At 39.7% G+C, this 20,572-nt stretch overlaps 1 protein-coding gene across 4 annotated transcripts in view; it reads left to right on the top strand.

Annotated features, from left to right (window-relative positions):
• The window catches only part of ST7 (suppression of tumorigenicity 7), a 151,945-nt gene that overhangs the window by 106,769 nt on the left and 24,604 nt on the right, over positions 1–20,572 (top strand). For all 4 annotated transcript variants that reach the window (XM_014964264.1, XM_014964265.1, XM_014964266.1 and 1 more), the window contains one exon: positions 10,620–10,734. In XM_014964264.1, coding sequence (XP_014819750.1) covers positions 10,620–10,734 — 115 coding nt within the window. The remainder of the gene's footprint in view (positions 1–10,619; positions 10,735–20,572) is intronic.

Consider the following 20,572-nt stretch of genomic DNA (forward strand, 5'->3'; position numbering starts at 1 on the left):
TTAGACTGATTTGGAGCTACTTATTTCTGATGAATGCATATCCTCCATTTCTTCATAGAAGCCATAAATAATATACTTATGAAGAAGTTTGAAGAACATGAATGTGTCATTGAAGGTTTCTATGTGATTGATGAGGGAGGAGATGAATTTATTCACCCTAAAAAGAATATGAAGAATATGTTGGCTGGGGACAGCTGAATCTAGCATCAGGGGACAGAGGGCGGAGGGCCTGTTTGTGTTTGAAAGATTGAAAACAGATTTCTCAAGACATGAAGCATGATGGAAATGAAGTGTTAAGAGGTTCATGACACCATCTGGGAAATATGATTGGGATGTAGTGAGTCTTTGCCACTTTGAAAAAAGAAAATATTTGAGAGTGTTTAATTCATTGCATATATGAGGCCATCTTGGGGACATTACTGATGGATTAGATTGTCTTACTTGAATTTTATGTAAGAAAAGACCGAGATCCTGCATAAAACACCTTAATGGAAAGAAAATGAGTTGCTGGTGACTTAAATAAGATTTTGATTTTATGGTTATTACACTGCTGATAGGAAAATGATATTCTTTCATATTATATTGAAGATATTTAAAACTTTTTTTTTAAACTGTTTTAAAAACTGTTTAAACACAGGGAGTTTTAATTTTAAAAAATTGGGTTGGAATTTCTGTTGCTTCTGTGATTGATTTTGAGATAGTACTTTGCTGGCTTTGCTACTTGGATGTCATTCATTTAGTTGAGTTCAATTAATGAGAATTATGAACCTGTAATTTTCATGGAAGCATGTAATTGAATCACACATAGGTGTTGCTTTTGCTTGTATTTCTGATGATAATTATTTACTATATTTTGCTATAGAAACCAGCAGCTGTCACTATTTGTATATATTGAGCTAACTTATGATCTCATTTTGATTAGTGTATTGTTGGAATAACTCCAGTCTAGCTAACAGAGTTATTCCAGTTTCATTCCTGTTTATACAGAGCATGATATGGTCTGTGAGGGAACTAGATCTCTTTTACTGTCCCTGAGGAGAAAGTCTGCAGTGCTGGTTGTTTTATTTGTTGTGCTGATTATGTTAGGCGGAATTAAACTGGTGTGTTCTAAATGAAGTTGGAAAATTTTATATGTGCCAAGGTGAAAGTCCTTAGTGGTGGCTGTGAGGAATCTTCATTATCCCATCATGTTGAACTTCTATTGTGGACAGCCTGGGAGCGACACACTGATGAGCAGGGGTGGCCTTTTGTACCAGCTGCTCTCTGCCTGCTCTTTACTGATTCCCTCACCATCACAGTGGAAGAAAACAGAAGTGTGCAGGGTTTGTGTTTCGTGTTTTGCATTGGTTAAAAACAGAGAGGATGTGGAGGGTGTGTAAAGGCACTTCTCTTGGTACTTTTTGAGTGGATCAGTGACTGCGCTACTGAATTCAGGAGCAGAGCAACACACTATTTCTCTTGACTGGGTTACTGGAGTATCCAGGTTAAAATGTACCATGCAAGAAAGTCAATTGTCAAATTAATCTGAGTTTCTTGGGATTGTTACGGAGAACATTTGGACTGTGGAACAAGCTTTCATCAGAGAACATGTGGACTGTGAAACAAGCTTTCATCGGAGGGTGATGTATGCTTAGAAAAGAGAAGGGTGGCAGGCAGAAGGCATGCTAGGGCACAAAGTGAACAAAAGCTCTTAATTGCTTCCAGTTTCAGAGAGAAGATGAAAGAAACTCATTCTAGAATGTCTTTATCTCCTCGATGTGGCCCTGAAGACTGCTTTGAAGTCTTAACAACTGTTTCTGAGAGCAGTAGAATTGCAACTTGTCCCATGCTTTGGAGCTTTGTTTAGAAACTACTGAGGTTTAGGGAGGGAAGAAACTCTCCAAGTCTTTTCTCAGCTCTGGAGAAGGATAGAAACCAAAACACTTTTTTAGGGTTACTACATTTCATTTCTAGGATCAATCGTATCTACTGAGAAATTACTCTTCAGCTCACAGTAAAGCACCTAGAAGTCTACTTCTATGTACCTGGCTTTTGAGAACCTTGCGGAAGATATTTCAGTTGGATGTGTTTATGTGTTCATCTTGGTGCCCGTTTGCAATCTCTAAATGCATATTTTATGCTACAGGAGACACTAAGGCATTATCAGTACCTAAGGCAGTTTGTATTGTTAGAGTGCTGCATGCTTACCAATGGGCTGCATGGTACAGCAGAGGACCACAAAGATGATTAGGGGCCTGGAGCATCTCTCTTATGAAAAAAGGCTGAGGGACTTGGGTCTTTTTAGTCTGGAGAAGAGAAGGCTGAGGGGGAATCTGATCAACACCTATAAATACTTAAAGGGTGGGTGTCAAGGGGAAGGGGCCAGTCTTTTTTCAGTGGTGCCTAGTGACAGGACAAGAGGAAATGGGCACAGATTGTACATAAGAAGTTTCATCTAAACATGAGGAAGAACTTCTTCACTTTGAGGGTGGCAGAGCACTGGAATAGGCTGCCCAGAGAGATGGTAGAGTTTCCATCTCTAGAGGCATTCAAAACCTGACTGGACAAGTTCCTGTGTAAGCTGCTCTAGGAGGACCTGCTTTGGCAGGGGGCTTGGACTAGATGATCTCCAGAGGTCCCTTATCATTCTGTGATTCTGTAAGTTGTTTAAACACTCATGATGCCCTGAGTATTTAAAATGGTTTTAAAACTTATGTCACTTGAAGGCTTCAAAAGGGTCCTCAACCATACTAAATCAGTTTTAATGATATGGGTAGGTTGTTTTTTTATCTTTTTATGACTAGCAGTATTAGTGATTTTTGCTGGTATGGTGCTTCTGCAAATCTAGCATACTTCCTTGGCAACCTCTTTTGCTGGGCTTTGAATTTGGCTTTTTGTTCAATATCCTCTTGAATTCTGTATTCTTGTGTGTATTGCTGATTTGCTCTTGGGTACGTAGCCAGGACAGTGTTCTGCACCTTGAATTATCAAGCTGTGTGAAACAAAGAGAGTACTAAATGCTAGTGAAGATGTTACTAACCCTAGAAACTTAACAACACAACTTCTGCAGCTACTTGCCTCGGTAGCTACTGTCTGTCTCTCCCAAATACTTCTGTGCTTGAGGCAAGGATTAGTGAGTCAGATTCTTTGGCTTGTGCTACACAGGTCAGGTTAAGCAGGCTGCTCTGCCTTGAGTGGGATTCTAGCTACATTAACATCTGTAGCAGTTATTTAAAGTACCATTTATTAAAATTTCAAGGAAAGGACTTCTTAGTTAAAAGAGACCAAGAGCTGTACATTTTAGAACAGTGCCAATCACCCTCACAGAGTAATATCTTCAGTTAATTCTTGTTCTGACACACAAGCACAGCAATAATAGCAAGTGATAAATGCCGACTTTAACATTTCCATTTCTCTGTATATTCAAATGTAGTTTGTTTTGTCACAGATTGACATGTTGCGGGTAAGAGGGAGGGTTGGATTGGAACATCTCTCTTTTGAATGGGATCTTAAACAAAACGGAGACACCTGTGATTCCCCTGATGGTGTTCATCCCTTCCCTTTACTTGATAAAGACATATGTAGTCTTAAAATATAGTCACATAGTCTTGGTAACTTGGACTTCTTTTTGTCTTGCCCTCTTGCATCACTCCGTGTTCAGGGGCTTTGTATTGTCCTTCAATTATGCTCTTCTATTTCTCTGGAATCTCCTAGCTCATTTTTGAGTTACTAGATCATCTCCTCACTTTAATTTCATTTAAAAAATTACTTCTAAAAATATGGCAAAGTTTTGGCAAAAATTACTTTGGGGTAATGCAAATGAAGGAATGTTTTTGAAGATGGCTATGAGCAATGACTTTATTTTCATGCTTTATAAAGTTACTAATCTGTGATGTAACAAAAATTATTATAATTTATCACTGTTACTACTTTGATGTGATTGTTTAGTAGTAAACGTACATCTGGAACAACTTGCACTCTTCTGGTTTCATGCCACATCTGCATTTAAAGTTCTCTTTATTCCTGAAATATGTACATTTTTACAACACAGCCCAAGTAATGGCATTTTCAAAATTATATTCCTTAAAGAACTCAAGTCATACTCTGAAGCCTTTAATCCTCCAACTGAGACACAATGTAAAGGCTGCATGTTCTAACATATTTCCTTAGAGTTTGCATATTCGGTACGATATTTTTCAATTTATTGACTCATTGTTAATCCCACATTGAAGACAAGTCATGTTGTCTGTGAATATTGTGGAGGACCAGGACTAAAATGACATTTGCCAAATTAAAATTGGAATGTCTGCAAATTGTATACCTGTGCCACCCCACAGTTAGTGTAAACTGGGTCTGGGTCTCTGTTATAGCACTCTGAAGTTCAACCATTAGATGACATGTCAAATTCCCTGACTTCCATATATGGAAGAAAATACGTGGATCCTACTGCTAATTGTTTCCAAGCTCCAAAAAATCAGGATCTGGCGGATTTGGCTTCTTAGCTTCTATCCTCTCTGAGCTGCGAGCTCCTCTCTGAGCTGTGAAAGAGTAACTGCGGAGCTGCTTCCAACAGTGGTTATTTGCCAAAAGGAACTTAGCACATAGAGAAATGCATTAAATGACAGAACCCTGCTTTTGCTGTAATTAGGCAGAACTTTATTTCAGCTAGGTCCAGTGTATTTCAGATCATTTTCCAACTCGAGAGAGCTATGAGAGTGTCTGTTTACTTCATGAATCCCACTGACAATGAGACCATGCTGGAAAGAGATACCCTTTTAGGGCCAGGAGTCAGCCTAATTTTTAAGAATCTGATATTATTAACAGAGCCTTTTTGTGAACTAGCCTTAGTCCACTGACAATGTTTCTTCCCTTCTGTCCTTGCCAAGTGACCTGGCCAGAAGAAAAACCTAAACATTAGTGTATCTTATTAGACATCAGAGAGTCAACGTGGAGTGACACGTTGCAAATGCCTTAAGCTCAAGGTAAGCTCCAGCCAGAGCTTAGACATCTGAAAGCTCAGCTGTAGACAGTGAAGCCCACAGAAATGGAGGTTTCTGGTTTTCTACTCAGAAATGGCTTGGAGGTTTGCCTTTTCTATCTTGTTCAGTTAACAGTTCTTACAGATTACAAGTCCTATACAAGAAAGGAGCTTATGCAAAGTGCTTGTGAAAATAACAGTTCTATCTATACTGTGTGCTTGATTCTTCAATGGTGGGGGACAGTTGCACCTGAAAGATGGCAGCCTTAGTCATTCCTCTTCTAGGAGACAGATTTACCACTTGAGATACCCACCGCAGGAACAGATACTCTAGGAATTAAAGTTGTAACAGTTTTGCTGTTTGCATTGAATTTCTCTTGTTTTCTTGTTGTTGTTTGTTCATTGTAGGCTGAATTCAGTTTTCATATTTATGAATTAATTCAATTGAATACATTGATCTAAAAATGTTTGTTTATTTAGAAGATATGAGTATAAGCAGCAATGAATGGCTGCAAGTACTGCTCATAAAATGTGTGACCGTGCATACAGCCATAAGGCGCATGAAGAATAAATGTGTCACCACCAGGTTATATATAAGATCATTCATTTATCCACCTCTGTATTCCCTTGAGTCCCATGGTCTAGTCATAGGCATAAGCTGTAGCTTAAAGCTGTTTTCTGCACAAATAATGTTTCATTGCTAATTGATGCATGATGTTAATGTTATCACGGGGAGAATAACGGATGCAACAGTTAAAGCTACATTCCTTGAAAATGTTTCAAAAATTAGATCTAAATGAGAAAATGCTGATGACCGAAATATTCTCAGGGAAAGGAGTCCTCTTCATTAAACTGTTCTTTGGAAGATAAAACTTGTTCTTCATCCAATAAATCAGATGTGGACTTCCTTGTACCATAAAGCATTTTTTGTGATCATCACGTTTTCATATCCATCACAAAATCATTGAACCTACACCCTACAATATGGACTGGGGTGAGTCTGGAAATATGGCCCTCCCAGGACTAGTGATAAGATATCCGTTTGTGTCAGACTTATTTCCAGAATTTTTCTGAGAACTTATACTCCCAAAATATTATTTGTGATAAATTTAAAAATTTAAAAATTTAAAAATTATTAATTCATAGAATCATAGAATCATAGAATCGCCCAGGCCGGAAGGGACCTCCAAGGGTCATCTAGTCCGACCTCCCCGCAGTCAGCAGGGACACCCCCAACTAGACCAGGTTGCCCAGGGCCTCGTCGAGCCTCTCCTTGAATATCTCCAGGGATGGGGCCTCAACCACCTCCCTGGGCAACCTGTTCCAGTGCTCCACTACCCTCACAGTAAAGAACCCCCTTCTAATCTCCAATCTAAATCTGTTCCCCTCCAGCTTGAAGCCATTTCCCCTCATCCTGTCACTGCAGGCCTTTCTAAACAGGCTCTCCCCAGCCTTCCTGTAGGCTCCCTTCAGGTACTGGAAGGCTGCTATTAGGTCACCCCGGAGCCTCCTCTTCTCCAGGCTGAACAACCCCAGTTCCTTCAGCCTGTCCTTGTAGCAGAGGTGCTCCATCCCCTTGATCATCCTTGTGGCCCTCCTCTGGACCCTCTCCATCAGGTCCATGTCCTTCTTGTATTGAGGGCTCCAGACCTGCACACAATACTCCAGGTGAGGTCTCACCAGAGCAGAGTAAAGTGGCAGAATCACCTCTCTGGACCTGCTGGCAACGCTTCTTTTGATGCAGCCCAGGATGCGATTGGCCTTCTGGGCTGCAGCTGCACACTGCCTGCTCATGTCCAGCTTCTCGTCCACCAGCACCCCCAAGTCCCTTTCCTCAGGGCTGCTTTCCAACACCTCACCCCCTAGTTTGTATTGGTGGCGAGGATTGTTCCGGCCCAGGTGCAGAACCTTGCACTTGCTCTTGTTGAACCTCATGAGGTTCACCTGGGCCCACCTCTCCAGCCTGTCCAGGTCCCTTTGGATGACATCCCGTCCCTCTAGTGTATCGACAACACCACACAGCTTGGTATCATCCGCAAACTTGCTGATGGTGCCTTTAATTTCCCTGTCTATATCATTGATAAAAATGTTAAACAGCACTGCTGTTTAACAGCACTGTTAACAGCACTGTTTTGTCTGCAAAAGCTACCATTTCTGTTTATTTGCAGTATACCTAATGAATCTTTCAATGAAAAGTAAGTCCACTTTCCACATGTATTTCCTCCCGAAAGGGCAGAGCAATTAGAATAGAATATAGGCTAACCCAGGCCCAGGTCTTAATTTCATCACTAAAAAGTATTTTGACCAATACAAGTTCAAAGTAAAATCCTTGTGAACGTAGATTTGGTATGATATCTTCAATACATGTTTGAACATACTGCGTTGTAGGGGAATACGTTCATAACTCTTTGGTGTCACTTTCCATATGGGATGAAAATAAGCTTTGCTTAGTGGAGCACAGGTCTTTCATAGCAGCTGAGAAACCAATTAACCAGAATTTTGCAATGAAACTTTTAGTCCTAACTAGTGTTCATGTAAAAAGCTGTAGCGGCTTTGGTGAGAAATCTTGAGTGCTGAGTTGGATGACTGTCTCTTGAGATCTTAAGGTGTGGAGAAAGAAGATAACAGCCTCAATCTTTCCTTTAAGTGCAGTACTTGCCACTCAAATGAAAGCATTTCTCAGGCTACAGTAAAGACGTAAAGAGAATTAAAATTGATAAGACAAACTATTTAGCAAATGTTAGTCTGTAACTTCACAGAATCTAAATCTTTGGGTGCAAAGGGAGGTCTGTGCCTCTTAAGCTAGAGTCCAGATTAGAGCTCATTGCTGTTCAAGTCTGGGGAACTCGAGGGTGCGTTCTTCATCTCACGTTCAGGGATAACGTGCCCATCATCCCACCTCTGTGTGGAGCATGAGCCAGCCTTCTTCTCCGTCTGCTGGGAGCTGGGGGGAGCAGGCTCAGGCTCACAGTGCGTGCTCTGTTGCTCCTCAGCATGACGCAGTATTTGGCCTGCCCTGACCATCCAGCAGGCCCACCTTACAAACTTTTGTGGCAGTAGTTTTTTTCCTTCCCTGCTATGAGGCCTAAAAGATGACCTGTCATAACATTCTTCTATCTAAGTGGCTTTACTTTCTGGGAAGTTTCTCAAAAAACAAATTTTTACTGTGACTGAAAGTTATTTGCAGTGAAAACTATGTACTCTACATCCTGAGATGACAAAGAAATGAGTTCATGTCCTCTCTCCTTTTTCTTTTCTTTTTTTTTTTTTTAATAGCAAACATGCTGTCATTTGTGCATAGTCAGTGTTTGAATAGTTGAACGGCTACTTAGAGTTGTTTTATTTTTGTAGCTACAATATCAGTAGAGTTCATTATAACTGGGTTGGACTTCTTAGCGTTCGACCTTTCCCAGGTGAAACCTATATTAACCCTTGTCAGTTTGGAGGCCTGGCAGTCCAGACAGTGACCTTTATTCTGCTGCTGTCTTAGGCAGGGTTTATCACTCTGACAGAACCTAATTAAAATAGAGAATAATAATCAGTGAGTGATGTCAATGAGAAATGGGGAACCAGAGTAAGAGCTTTTACTGGCCACAGTACATCTATAACTGACTGCAGCTCTTCCCTTTTCTTCACTGATGGAGGGAATGTTATTCTGCCAGCCATTATTCATTCTCAATGAGCAGAGATAATCTTTCTTAATCCCTTGGAGGGGTTTCTTTGCAATATGTTCATTCTGAACTTTAAATCACTGTTTACTTAGGGCCAGATTCTGTCATGCTTCTTCCTTCCAAATGGTAGCTTCCTCTGTTAAAAATGCAAGAGTGAGTAAGGACAAGAATGAAGAGAAGTGGGCTCGATGCTGGGTCTTTAACTGATGAATCCAAGTATGTGAATTTTCACATGAAGTTATTTTCTCCATGAACAATGACTTAAACTTTGTATTTTATTGCCAAATCCTTCCACTTTACCTAGATGAGCATGAAGGCGTGTGATCCATTTTTTTTTTTTAAAACTGGAGAAGGAGAAAAGCCTGCAAACTACGCGGTTTTGCTTGTGTTCTTTTTCACAGGTTTAGCTCTTAGCATTGAAACTAGGTGTTTTATGACCATCCCCATGCCACTAGCATCAAATATATATGTATGTATATATATATATATATCTAAAAAATCAGTTAAACAAAACGCTACCATAATTGCTTTTGATATTTTAATAATCCTCAAACTGCAACAAAGTCAGTACTATCCAGACAGCCAAATTTAAGCAGACTTATCCTGTAAGGTCAGAATACTTCTTACATTAGCTTATGGTAGACCATTAACACAAGGAAGAAATTCTCTGCGTGTTGCATCTCTGTTTACCTGTTAAGGTCTCTTCCTTAGCACAATGGTGAAGCTCTAGTGCATTACCTGTTTCTCATGTTCTAAAGGTCTTGCTGAATCTCCTTTCATTTATGGTGCCTGTTCATGAGATTAAGACTTGCTGGTTCTCATTGGTGTCTCTATTTGTATTTTCAAAGGTGGGTTTATTACATGACAGAGTTTTCAGGTCCAGCTTACTATTTTCAAACTGAGCAAGGCTGACCTTGAATCATTTTCTTTACTCGGCTTGTTACAGTATTTCTGTTCTCATAAACCATCTCAGAGAGATTGTAACTGATAGTGTTCCCCTGCAAGTTCCTGAATATCAGCTGTCCTAGTTCTACACAGTTTTTGTGATGAACGTATATACCATGTAAGCAGTTAAGGTATAACAACCCTGACACAAGGAAGCAAGGATCCTTTAGCACTTCAGTTCTTTAAAGAATCACTCTGACAATAAAAAAATAAAAATTAATCAATTCTGCATTAAAAAAACACGGATACTTCTGATAAATGTGGCTTCAAAAAGGAGATGCGAGAGAATATCAGCTTCAGTGATTTGAATCTATGCAGACACTGAAACTAAGGATACCTAAGAATAAATACCTGGTATCTCTTAAAGGTTTAGTCATAAAGTAAAATATTTTTTTTACACAAAAAAGGATTAGATTATTTTAACTGCACATTTCATTCAGTTTTTCATATAAAATGGATTCTTTAATTATAGTGTTAATTTGTATAAACTTTACCTTTATTGTTGCTGCCTTTTCTTTCTTTTTTTTAATATATATTGACCACAATTGCAATTATGTTCTAAAGTATCCACAATTACAAATCCTAATATCATATACTTGATAATGTAGTTGCATATATGTATGCTTCTCATATTTTATTTTATTCTTTTTTTCAATGTATTTTCTGGGTTTTTTACTAATATACCAGAGAGGTGCTGGATTACTTACTACTGATATACAGGAGCTACATTGTTGAAGATTCTTTTCCAGTACAAGATAATTCTTCTTCGCTTTGAAGAAGTTAATTGAAGGAGAATTATGTATTCAGGCAGCTGTGTTCTTGGATTTGGCTAATTACATCCTATGCAAAGCATGTCTTGTCAAGAAACCTGATCCAGTGTCCCTTAAGAGCTCAGAAATTTCTGAGATAATAGTGAAGTCTGGGAAAGAGCCAAGAACAAGGGGAACTGAGGGGTTTTAACTTGGTAATGGTTATTTTAATGCATGTTGAACAAGGAACTCTTTTCCATGTTAATAATCTAACCTTTAATGTGTTATTGATTTTAGTTGATGAAGGAGTTTCCTCTGCTCAGCATGTTCAACATCCATGAAAACCTGCTAGAGGCTTTGTTGGAACTGCAAGCGTATGCAGATGTCCAGGCAGTCTTAGCAAAGTATGATGGTAAGTTCATACATATTTATATTTTCTCTATATGGTACACACAGAAGCAATGTTTCCAAGTCAAACTCTTAAAATTTAGGAAATTGTAATTAAGGTCTTTAGCACAAGCTTCACAGATCCCCTTACACAGTCTTTGTCCATAGATTAAATGTTGGGTGTTATTTCTGCCAATCCATGCTTAATTCATTGTACAGGCTAGTGGAACTCACTTCCTAGCAGCTCTTCAGTGCTTACTTTGCGTTCAGTTGATGTTTAAAGAATGACTTATTTAGGTTCTGCGGACTTTTTATTGCATGATGTTCAAACTCTGCCTGAAGAAAGTATTATCAGGTCCCTTGTGGACTTTTCTATGAGTGTTAACTTAGAGGCATACAAGTGCTTTACAAACATTAATTGATTTAACTTCACAGCAGCCTAGTGAGTAGCAGACTTCATGTCTTATGGGGAAAACTTGGAAAGCTCAGAAGACTAGGTGAACTTTTCGCATTAATTTTCAGTATTTTCCAGTAAGCGTTAAGTTTATGTAGCATTACATCACTTTTAATGTTAAAATCACAGCTCCTGCTCACTTGAGCTCTAGCCCTTTGAACTTGAATTCAAGACACCAGAGTCTCAAACAGAGAAGGGACAGAGTAAGAAGCGCAACTGGCGTACTTTGTTTGGTTTAAGTTAAATGGGTTTTTCATGTATTGTATAGAAACTGTGACAGAAACAGGAATACAATCCAGTTCTCTTGACCAACATTCATCAACCTTCATGGTGCCACTCTTCATCCTCTTCCTTTAATCCCTGGCTTACTCACTGTTATGGTCTAACCACAGCTGGCAGCTGCTCGCTGACTCCCCCAGGTTGGGATGGGGGAGAGAACTGGAAGAATAAATGTGAGAAAACTTGTGGGTTGAGATAAAGACAGTTTAATGGGTAGAGCGAAAGCCATGCACGCTAGCAAAGCAAAACAAGGAACTCATTCACTGCTTCCCATGGACAGGCAGGTGTTCACCCATCTCCAGGAAAGCAGGGCTCCATCAAGTGTAATGGTTGCTTATGTAGACGAGATGCTGTAACTCCGAACATCCCTCCCTTTCCTCTTCTTTCCACAGCTTTATATGCTGAGGATGACATCACGTGGCATGGAATATCTCTTTGGTCAGTTGGGGTCAGCTGTGTCTCCTCCCAACTTTTGGTGCACTCCCAGCCTGTCCACTGGCAGGGTGGTACGAGGAGCAGAAAAGGCCTTGACTGCTTAGCAACAACCAAACCATCAGTGTTGTACCAACACTACTTTCATCCCAAACCCAAAATATAGCACTATACCAGCACTAGTAAGAAAGTCAGCTCTATTCCAGCTGAAGCTACGACACTTGCTATCCACATTCCAAGTTCTGCAACAAGTGAATCAGGAATCCTACAGCAGTCAGTTTCATGTTGTGTTACTACACAGTCCTCCTTCATCCTCAGAGAAGTCTCGTTCTATACACCAGAGTGTGGCAAGGGGGTTTATGAAAGGAATATTATGTAATCATATAACTAAAAATGATATAATTACACGCATGCATCAGCTGAACTAAGTGAAACAGCCTTAATTTTGAAGTTTCTTAACTCTTTCTCTAGGTTGATCTTGTAGCCTTTAAAATGTTTTTAGTTATTAGCTCTTAGAGCCTTTCTGGTGTTCTTTGAACAGAGATTTTAAGGCTTGTAACTTCCGAAGTTTTTGAAAGGGTAGTTGGACACCATTTGAGGTACTGTTGTATAAATGGCTACTAATATGGGCACTGGAGCCTATATCCACAGTCTTTTGGCCACTCTTTGATTCTTTGAAGAACTTAACATCTTTTCCAGCCTGCCCTTAGTTGATCTTCCATCCCATTTGTCTACTGAATTGTCGTCTACTTTTCTTTTGCATGGTCAGTTTCAGCTTTTATTGCCCCCAGTTCCTACCAGAGTCTCCTTGTTCAGCCAGTGCTGCTTTTTCCTAATTCCGTTCGTCTGGCTCTCCTAACTATCCATCTCAGTCTTCTCTTCAAGGCAGTGATGGTCATGATACATCTTCTCACCCGCTTCCCAATGCCTGTCTTACCAGACATCTTTTCCATGTACCCTTTTCTCTCTGGTTTCTGCTTCCTCTCATTTGACATCCTCTGCTGCATTGCCTGGGTGCCAAAAACCAGAACAGCAAGAGCCCACACAAGCAGAGGCTTCTCGCTGTCAGCCCCGGTACTTGGCCCTATGGCATCACGTGGAACAGTGGCAAGGGGATGATATGTAAGTTTATTGGAGTACTGAGATCTGTGTGCTTGATGAGCAAAGAATCTTTGGAGGGTATAACCGAAAAAATTGCAGAAGCTTCCACTGAATATGTGCTAACTACTTTCTTCTAACATCTTATACCTTAGGAAATTAAGATAAATTTTAATGAGGCTAGCAATAGACCATTGGCTTGATCCTAACACAATCACACTGCCCAGTTTCAGACATCTGCAGTAAACTGTGGCAGAGCTGAGGTTATTTAAGGAAAGATAAATAAGCAGCTGATTACAGGCAGCAGAGGTGGTAGTCACTGCTACCAGTCCAGCCTGGAATGTCAGCTCTTTCTGGAGTCAAATCATGTCACTCAGGCCCTTGAATACTGTTACCCAGTAGCAGTAGTGACTCTCAGATCTTGGTTGTGTTTAATCTGGTTGAAGAACTCTGCAGTTCAAGTGGTAATGTCAGAGTCTTTCTTGTAGTTCCTTGTATTTCAGTAATTTCTGTGACACAGGTGTAGGTCTCCATGGACTTTATTTTGGCACTCTAAGAAACAAGCAAATAGAAGTGCCTATTTTTATGACCCAGGCACCACAAGACATTGGCACCTTCTAGTCTTGAATGTAGTTATGAGATAATAGCCCTGGGAGATGCAGAACTGTGACAGAAGAGGGAATCAAGCCATGCATGCCCTCCCATCTCCTGTGCTAACTCTGCTTTTACATACTAAAGCCCCGATGCGTAGTTTTAACAACACCGTGGTGGCACTTAGTGTCATGGAAGTTGATGAAACTTGGAAGGTGCATTTTGTTTTCTCAAAAAAAAAGCATCTGATAGAGTCAAAACTGAGTTCATAAATGTAACGAAAGGCTTTTCAAAATAAGACTCTTCTTACTTTGTCTGTTTGAACCTATGCAGTTTCAACTCGTGCTTTGCCGTATATAAACAAAGGTGTGTGTATACCCTGGGTACGCACAAGGACTCAGCAAACACAGGCTTAACCAGTATAACCCTTACAGTTCATGAGTCTCAGAAGGCCCGTCTCAGGGAGTCTCAGCTCATTTTAGAACTCATCAACTTCATGTGTTGTAAGATTTATTGGAATATAAAACAATGAACTCATTTATACTTTCCTATCTGCAGTTTCTGTTGGTCCCACTCCACTGCCTTTTTTTGACTAAGACCAAACCTGATTTATTGTATTTTGATAACATATGAACAAATTATTTCCTTTAGCAGTCTGCCCCCACCCTGGGCTAAAAAGTTGGATCACATTAGGCGAAACCTCAGCCCCTGCAAGCAGACACGCTGCTTTACCAAAAGCCGTGTGTTAAATTGTGTTTATATTATGTACCTGGCAACAGAGCTGATGTCCATACTCATTATTCATGGAAAAAGGGCCTCATTAGTGGGACGGCATGCACTGTTGCTGAGCTACATCATTATGGTTTCAGAGTTCAGTGTCTGTCAATAGAGTGCAGATGACCTAAATACTGTTGAATTCTGAAAAGATTTTTGGCTCCAATTTAACACATATCCATGTTATTTACAGCATAAATAGTTATGGCTACTAAAAAGGCTGTTCTTGATGGAATAAGCTTCTGGTATTCATAGTAGGTAAAGTTTCTGTGCTCCTTTTCCCTGGCTTTTTAGATTGTTTTCCAGTGGAGTAGGTCTGCTTGTTGTGATGCTTAGAGAAAATGATTTATTAACTTTCCTGGGCAGCCAGTTGCTTTGATTGTTATTATCTGGTAACCTGGCACTGTGTGAGAACTCAGACCTTTCTGGCAATTGAAAGTTCAGATTTAAAAAGACTGGATGCCTATGTATTTAGTCATAATGATGCAGTGGTTCCTCCCTAAACCTGTCCTTGCTTTCCTTTTTCTAAATGACAGTGTTTTCCAGTGAGACTATAAGCCATCTGGTTTGCAGGAGGAACACCTTATACAGATTCCCCTTTCGCTTACTCCCTTGCAAAGAAGGAGAAAGACTATGTCACCGTGTAGACAGAGTCCCAAATTCAGAGCTTAGTTGAGAAGATAATTTAGACCAGAAGATACATAAAAAGGAAGTGGTTTTAAAATACTAAAGGTCTCATTGTGCTCTAGGCTATGATACTTTTTTATGTGGTAATGGCTGACTTCAAAGAATCCTAATTCAAATAAGTGTCAAATCAAAACTTAAGTCTTTGAAGAAACACTTTAGAAACAGAGTCTTGTCTTGGAATACTTTCAACTTAGTGAAATTTAAACAGTTAATCTAGAGAAGTTAGTTCTCTAAAATGTAACCTATTCAGGGCTACTCTCTTTTCTCCAGTCCCCCTCTGTCCAATTTCTTCTTGTCCTTACAGGCTTATGAAATGGGTAAATTCTACTTATATTGAACTTGAAGGCATTCCTTCTGTAGAGAGTTGCAGACCAATGAACCAATTGCATGGAGTCTTCAATTATATTAGCTATGGTCTCCGGGGGTTTTGTGCATAGGTATATAATTGAGATCACAGCTCTACTCCATCAGTTTCATTATTTGCAATGATTACGTTTGGTATTTTTGAGATGTAATACCTGGTGGAGCTAACTGGGTTGTGCAAGAAAGGGTTTTCTTCTGAGTTAAAGATGTAGCAAGTGGCAGTATGGAAGCAACTATCACCTCATGCACACTATTTTATAATCCTTTTATTTCATTGAAAGAGAGACCTTAGGAGAAAGTTCCTTTTAGTTAAGGTAATATTCAAAACCTAGTCTGTCTTTTCTGAGTGATTTAAATCAGGTAAGACCTCCAGGTTGTGTTACAGCAGTATCAAGATAATAGTTTCTCTTTTTTTTCCCATTACATCTTTTTCAGCTTCTGCTTCTAAGAACTGGTTTATTTCCTCCATGTCAAAATCACTTGTCACTTCAACTAGGTCTCTTCATCAGTTCTGTGTCTGTTCATACCATCTGGTGTCTTTATTTGCCATATGATTCTGTGGGATTTTTTGTTTGTCCTGCTTGTGCAAAAGCACAAAAAGTCTAGACTAATTATACTACTCTTGCTGTTTGTAATCTCCTATAGGGAAAATTATTCCTTCCCCTCTATAGGCGTTTAGGATTGGATTTGGTCAAAACAAAGGGGCTGACACCTGCCTGGTCACTGAGATATGCATCTCAGCAAGAGTTGCATATGAAGTGTTCACAACCAACAGCAATCCTCCAAATCTTTCCATAACTGAACAATGTAAGTTTTAGTTGTGGTCATGGCAAAATAAACACTTTTTGTTTGTGCTGAAATGTTTTTCCCATCCTATCAGGGGACCAAAATCCAGGCCTGAACATACACAGTGGCTCTGTGTTAGTGTTTGACTGGGGTGTCTCCCACCACTGAGGAAGAATGTCAAAATAGAGAGAATTGGAACTGCTTTGTTTTGCAAGTGCACAGTAAGCGTTAGATCATTGTGTTCAAAGTTTTGCTCCCTGCAGCATGTTTTCTACCACGTTTTGTGGAAAAATGCAATGACTACTCTCATGGGAGAGAATACTAAGGATATTAGATCTTTTTGACAAAGTGTTTTTCCCCTGACGTTCAGTTCATACCTACCTTTATTGAATTCCATCTCATTACTCTTGCTTTTAACCATTTGTATGAGCTTAATTCTCTTTCTTCCTTAATGTTTGTGTCTTCATAGATGATTGCGTCTCTCTTCTGTCATCACTGACCCAACCTGCACATATTTATTTGCTAGAGCACTTTCAGTCTTTCCTATAAGCAATTTTTCCTACCACCTGTGCAAGAGCTGACGATCTAGCCTGCAGGTGTGGAGAACTGGGGGAGTTCTTTGCTGACAGGGCAAGTGTTGGCCATTCACCTAGACACTGGAGTCTACAGACAGAAGGAGGGAGAGAAAACCAGAGCTGGGGTTCACCCCCAAGCTGTAGCACAATACATGTCCTGTTTTCCACCATATTTTGTTTTACCTCTTTGCATAACTTCTTCCAGTTTGTTGGTATATTTTCAGTCACATATTTGGAAATATGTGAATGATTCCAGTAGCTTAAAGTAGTCTCTCTCCAGTGCTATTATGAAGAAGAGCTAGCAGTTTGACTGGAAGGATCCAGTCAAGGACTGTGCAAATTATGGCCCCAGATCTACAGCCTGTTTCAGCAAATGTTTAAGTCCTACTAGTGTTGATAAGACCATTCGACTATCTGAAACTAAGCCCATAGGAATCTGTATTGTTGACTTGGGATATGCTTCAGGGTCAAAGTGGGGAATAATTTCTCATTAGTGACCTAGTTTTTACATTTATTAATGACTAAAGCAATTGCAGGATGCCTGTATCTGATGACTTGGATGGAAGATGTTGCACCAGTCCATATCCAGGTTCATCCTTTCCTGGTTTAGTTGCTATTTTATAAAAACAATAGATCCCATGACGTATTTAGATGATATATGGCATCTGCTTGAATCAGAGAAGAAGTGATATTATGGTTGCAAGTCTCTATCCTTAGCATCTTTCCATTAGTTCACTTTCACAATCAACTGCTTATGAAGCAAATGACCAGTAAGAATTCACTTTGCCAATCCTCCCCATAGTTGACTGGGGCTAATTGAAAGAAAATGCTCATAAATTAAGTCTAGACTATTTTGTATTCTGTTTAAAGATACAAGCAATAAGGAAGAAGCAGAGCCTTTTTTAGATTGACACATCAGTTCTTATTTGGCAAAAATGTCCTGATGGTTTTGACAACAGAATAGCAGTCACATCTTTCAGCACATTGTGGGAGCTCCATGAGTAATCACAGGAGGGTGGGAAACAGTGTATGTGAAGTTATTTTGCCAGATGGCTCACAGAGCTGAACACAGTCATTTATGAAAAACTTCAGTTTGGTTACTGACAGAAGATGTATCTCCTAGGGCTAGTTAATACTTGATTCTCTTGCTAAATTCAAATTGTAACCAGACATAATTGTCTTATGCTTTTCTCTAAAATACGAGGGTCCAATTTTGGAGATGAAGCCCGAATAATACAAGGATTTTGAAGTATTGCAGTGATCAGACCAGGATATAGCAGAACCAAATACTTGCAGTCTACTATGGAGGAAACAAAAAGCAAAACACTTTTGGAGGGAAGCAGGCATAATCTCCACAGCAACATAAACATGAACATGTATATTTATTTCTTCCACTGCCAAGGGACTGTAGGTATTATCCTCAAATAATTGCTGCTTGCTCATTAGGAGCATAGTACTGAAGGAGGCCTCCTGGGTGAGTCACGTCCCCCACTGTTGCATTTACTACATGATATTACCCCTTCCATGAGCTGAGCAAGCTCCATCCTAGAATTAGCCATTTTGTTTGCCCCACTATTCTACCTGGAAATATGCCTCAAAAATCTGCTTCTTAGAAATCTTCTTTTAATCTTCAGCCTAAATTTAATTCTGAACTGTTTATTCTTGTGTCCATGTTATCCTGTACCTAAGCAGACCTTCTCCTTTCCTGATGTTCCTTGTGGGCATGCGTGGGGAACAGTTGTATCTTCTCTCAGACTTTATTTCATTTGTATTGTTATGAAAACATTCCAGTCTTTGTGATTGATTTTATTGTTCTTGACCATGGGTGGTCAGCTTTGAACACAATATTCCTTGAGAAATCCCATTTCTTCTGCAGGAATGACTCGGATGGTATACCTGAGCCTTACCTCTTCTCACCACATTTCCCTTCCTTACAGATGCCAGCAGTTCATTGTGGATCATCCCACCATCTAGGCGCACAGATATTTCCAACTCAGGAGCACACTACTACACTACACCTGTTTTGTGATATGGTGTTTTGTTTTAGTATATTTAGCCCTATATCAAGCTCAGTTCCTACTGCAGGATATCTTAATCTCTTAGCCAAGAATTGCAATATTCCTCACAACTTCAGTCCATTCAGCTTCTGCTGAGCATTCTTTATTCAAGTATCAATGATCTGATGCAGACATGGCTGTTATACATGTGGTTAGAGGGTTTATGTGTTGAGTGGTCTCATTGTTTGACCTCATGGATTGCGTATTAATGGCTGAATTGGCACTTTCTTGCTGTTATTGTGGATTTTGCTGGCATACCTGCTTGCTTTGATAAAATTGAGCAGTAGTTTTCATTGGCATAACAACGGGTTTTCCTCTGCTACATCATTTATGTACTCCAGACCCTCTTGATTCCTCCTAGTTTTCAGCTCCTTCAAGCAGATAGAAAAGTGAAGTGGTGTTCTTGTTGCATTATTCAAAGAAGTCCAGGCAAGCATTCTCTTCTTAGTCCTTTTTTCTTATGTGAAGTTTGCCTTTTACCTGGAAAATGTATTTCTAGGGACTTCTAGGTAGACTTCTTGTTCTGTGTCATTCCTGCAAAATTTTATAAAGGTCAGATCCTGAACTAACGTTGCTAGGCTTGAACTGGTGCAGGGGAAAATATTTCCATGAGGTAAAAGTGGCTTGATGTCCCTGTGAAACGCTGCAGGTAAAGGGAAAATAAGGTATTCTATTGACCAGTTAAAAACCTTATAAATGACAGTGTATCGATGGTTTTCTTGGTTTGTTTTTTACTTTTCCATGCTTCTATCTTTCACTCCACTTAATGAATAAGGTTTATACTGAAAGACAGAGGCCAGTATGTTCTGGAAAAGATATTTCTGTTTACTGGAATTCGCTTTTAACTCCTAATGTTAAGGAAAACCTAGTATAAGCAGGGTTATTGAAGGGACTTATAAATATTTTCTCTTCCTGTTATTGATGATGTGCTTATGTATGTTCTATTAGTGGAGTAGTTAACATATCTATCACCCAGCCTGCTTTGCATGCTGTTGATTTTAATTACTTTAGTCACTACAATTACATACTCCAGTGAAATTATAGTTGAAATATATAACAGGGGAGCCTCCAACAAGATCTTTACGTCTCATACTTGAAGTGCAAGTGCATAAAAAGACAATAGAGATGATTTAACAGGTAGCATTTTCAAAGTTCCTCAGTCGTTCTGGCAATGTATTCTGTGTAATAGAACGACATTCTGGTTGGTTGCTTGGTTGTTAATAAATGAAGGATGGTAACCGCTGAGGTATGACTTGCCTGTCCTCTTTAACTCCTTTTAGGAGCCCTGTCTTGCCAGGCACTGGGGCTCAGTAAATCACAAATTTCTCTTAATCCTAAAGCTACCAAGCTCTATGGTAATTTTGTCTTTCTAATCAACTTCAGTCCTTTAGTCACAAACTGAGGGATAGAATCTTAGAACAGTAGTCAGATTAGCTGCTTTTACTTTTACAGTGGGCCTACTCCAGTGCCTTGGAGTTTACTGTACTGTGTATTTTTTACTTGCTATGAGAAACTATAGTATTGCGGCGTGCAAAAGTGTTTGCAGAATCCAGCCTTTAGTGGAGGTTGTTCTTTTTTTTTTTTTTTTTTTCTTTTTTCCTTTAAGAGTGCTCCGTTTAGCATAAGCAACCTCATTATGCTTGTTGAGGTCCAGCTGAGAGCAGAGAGCAGCTGCAAAACCTCTTGCTCTTTGGAAGGGGTGGCCAAGCACCCAGGCTCCCTCTCTCCAGCCGCAGAGTGCTGGGGGGGGGGGGGGGCTTCTTTGGA

This window comes from Calidris pugnax, unplaced genomic scaffold (genome assembly GCF_001431845.1).
Source record: "Calidris pugnax isolate Ruff unplaced genomic scaffold, ASM143184v1 scaffold44, whole genome shotgun sequence".
NCBI lineage: Eukaryota > Metazoa > Chordata > Aves > Charadriiformes > Scolopacidae > Calidris > Calidris pugnax.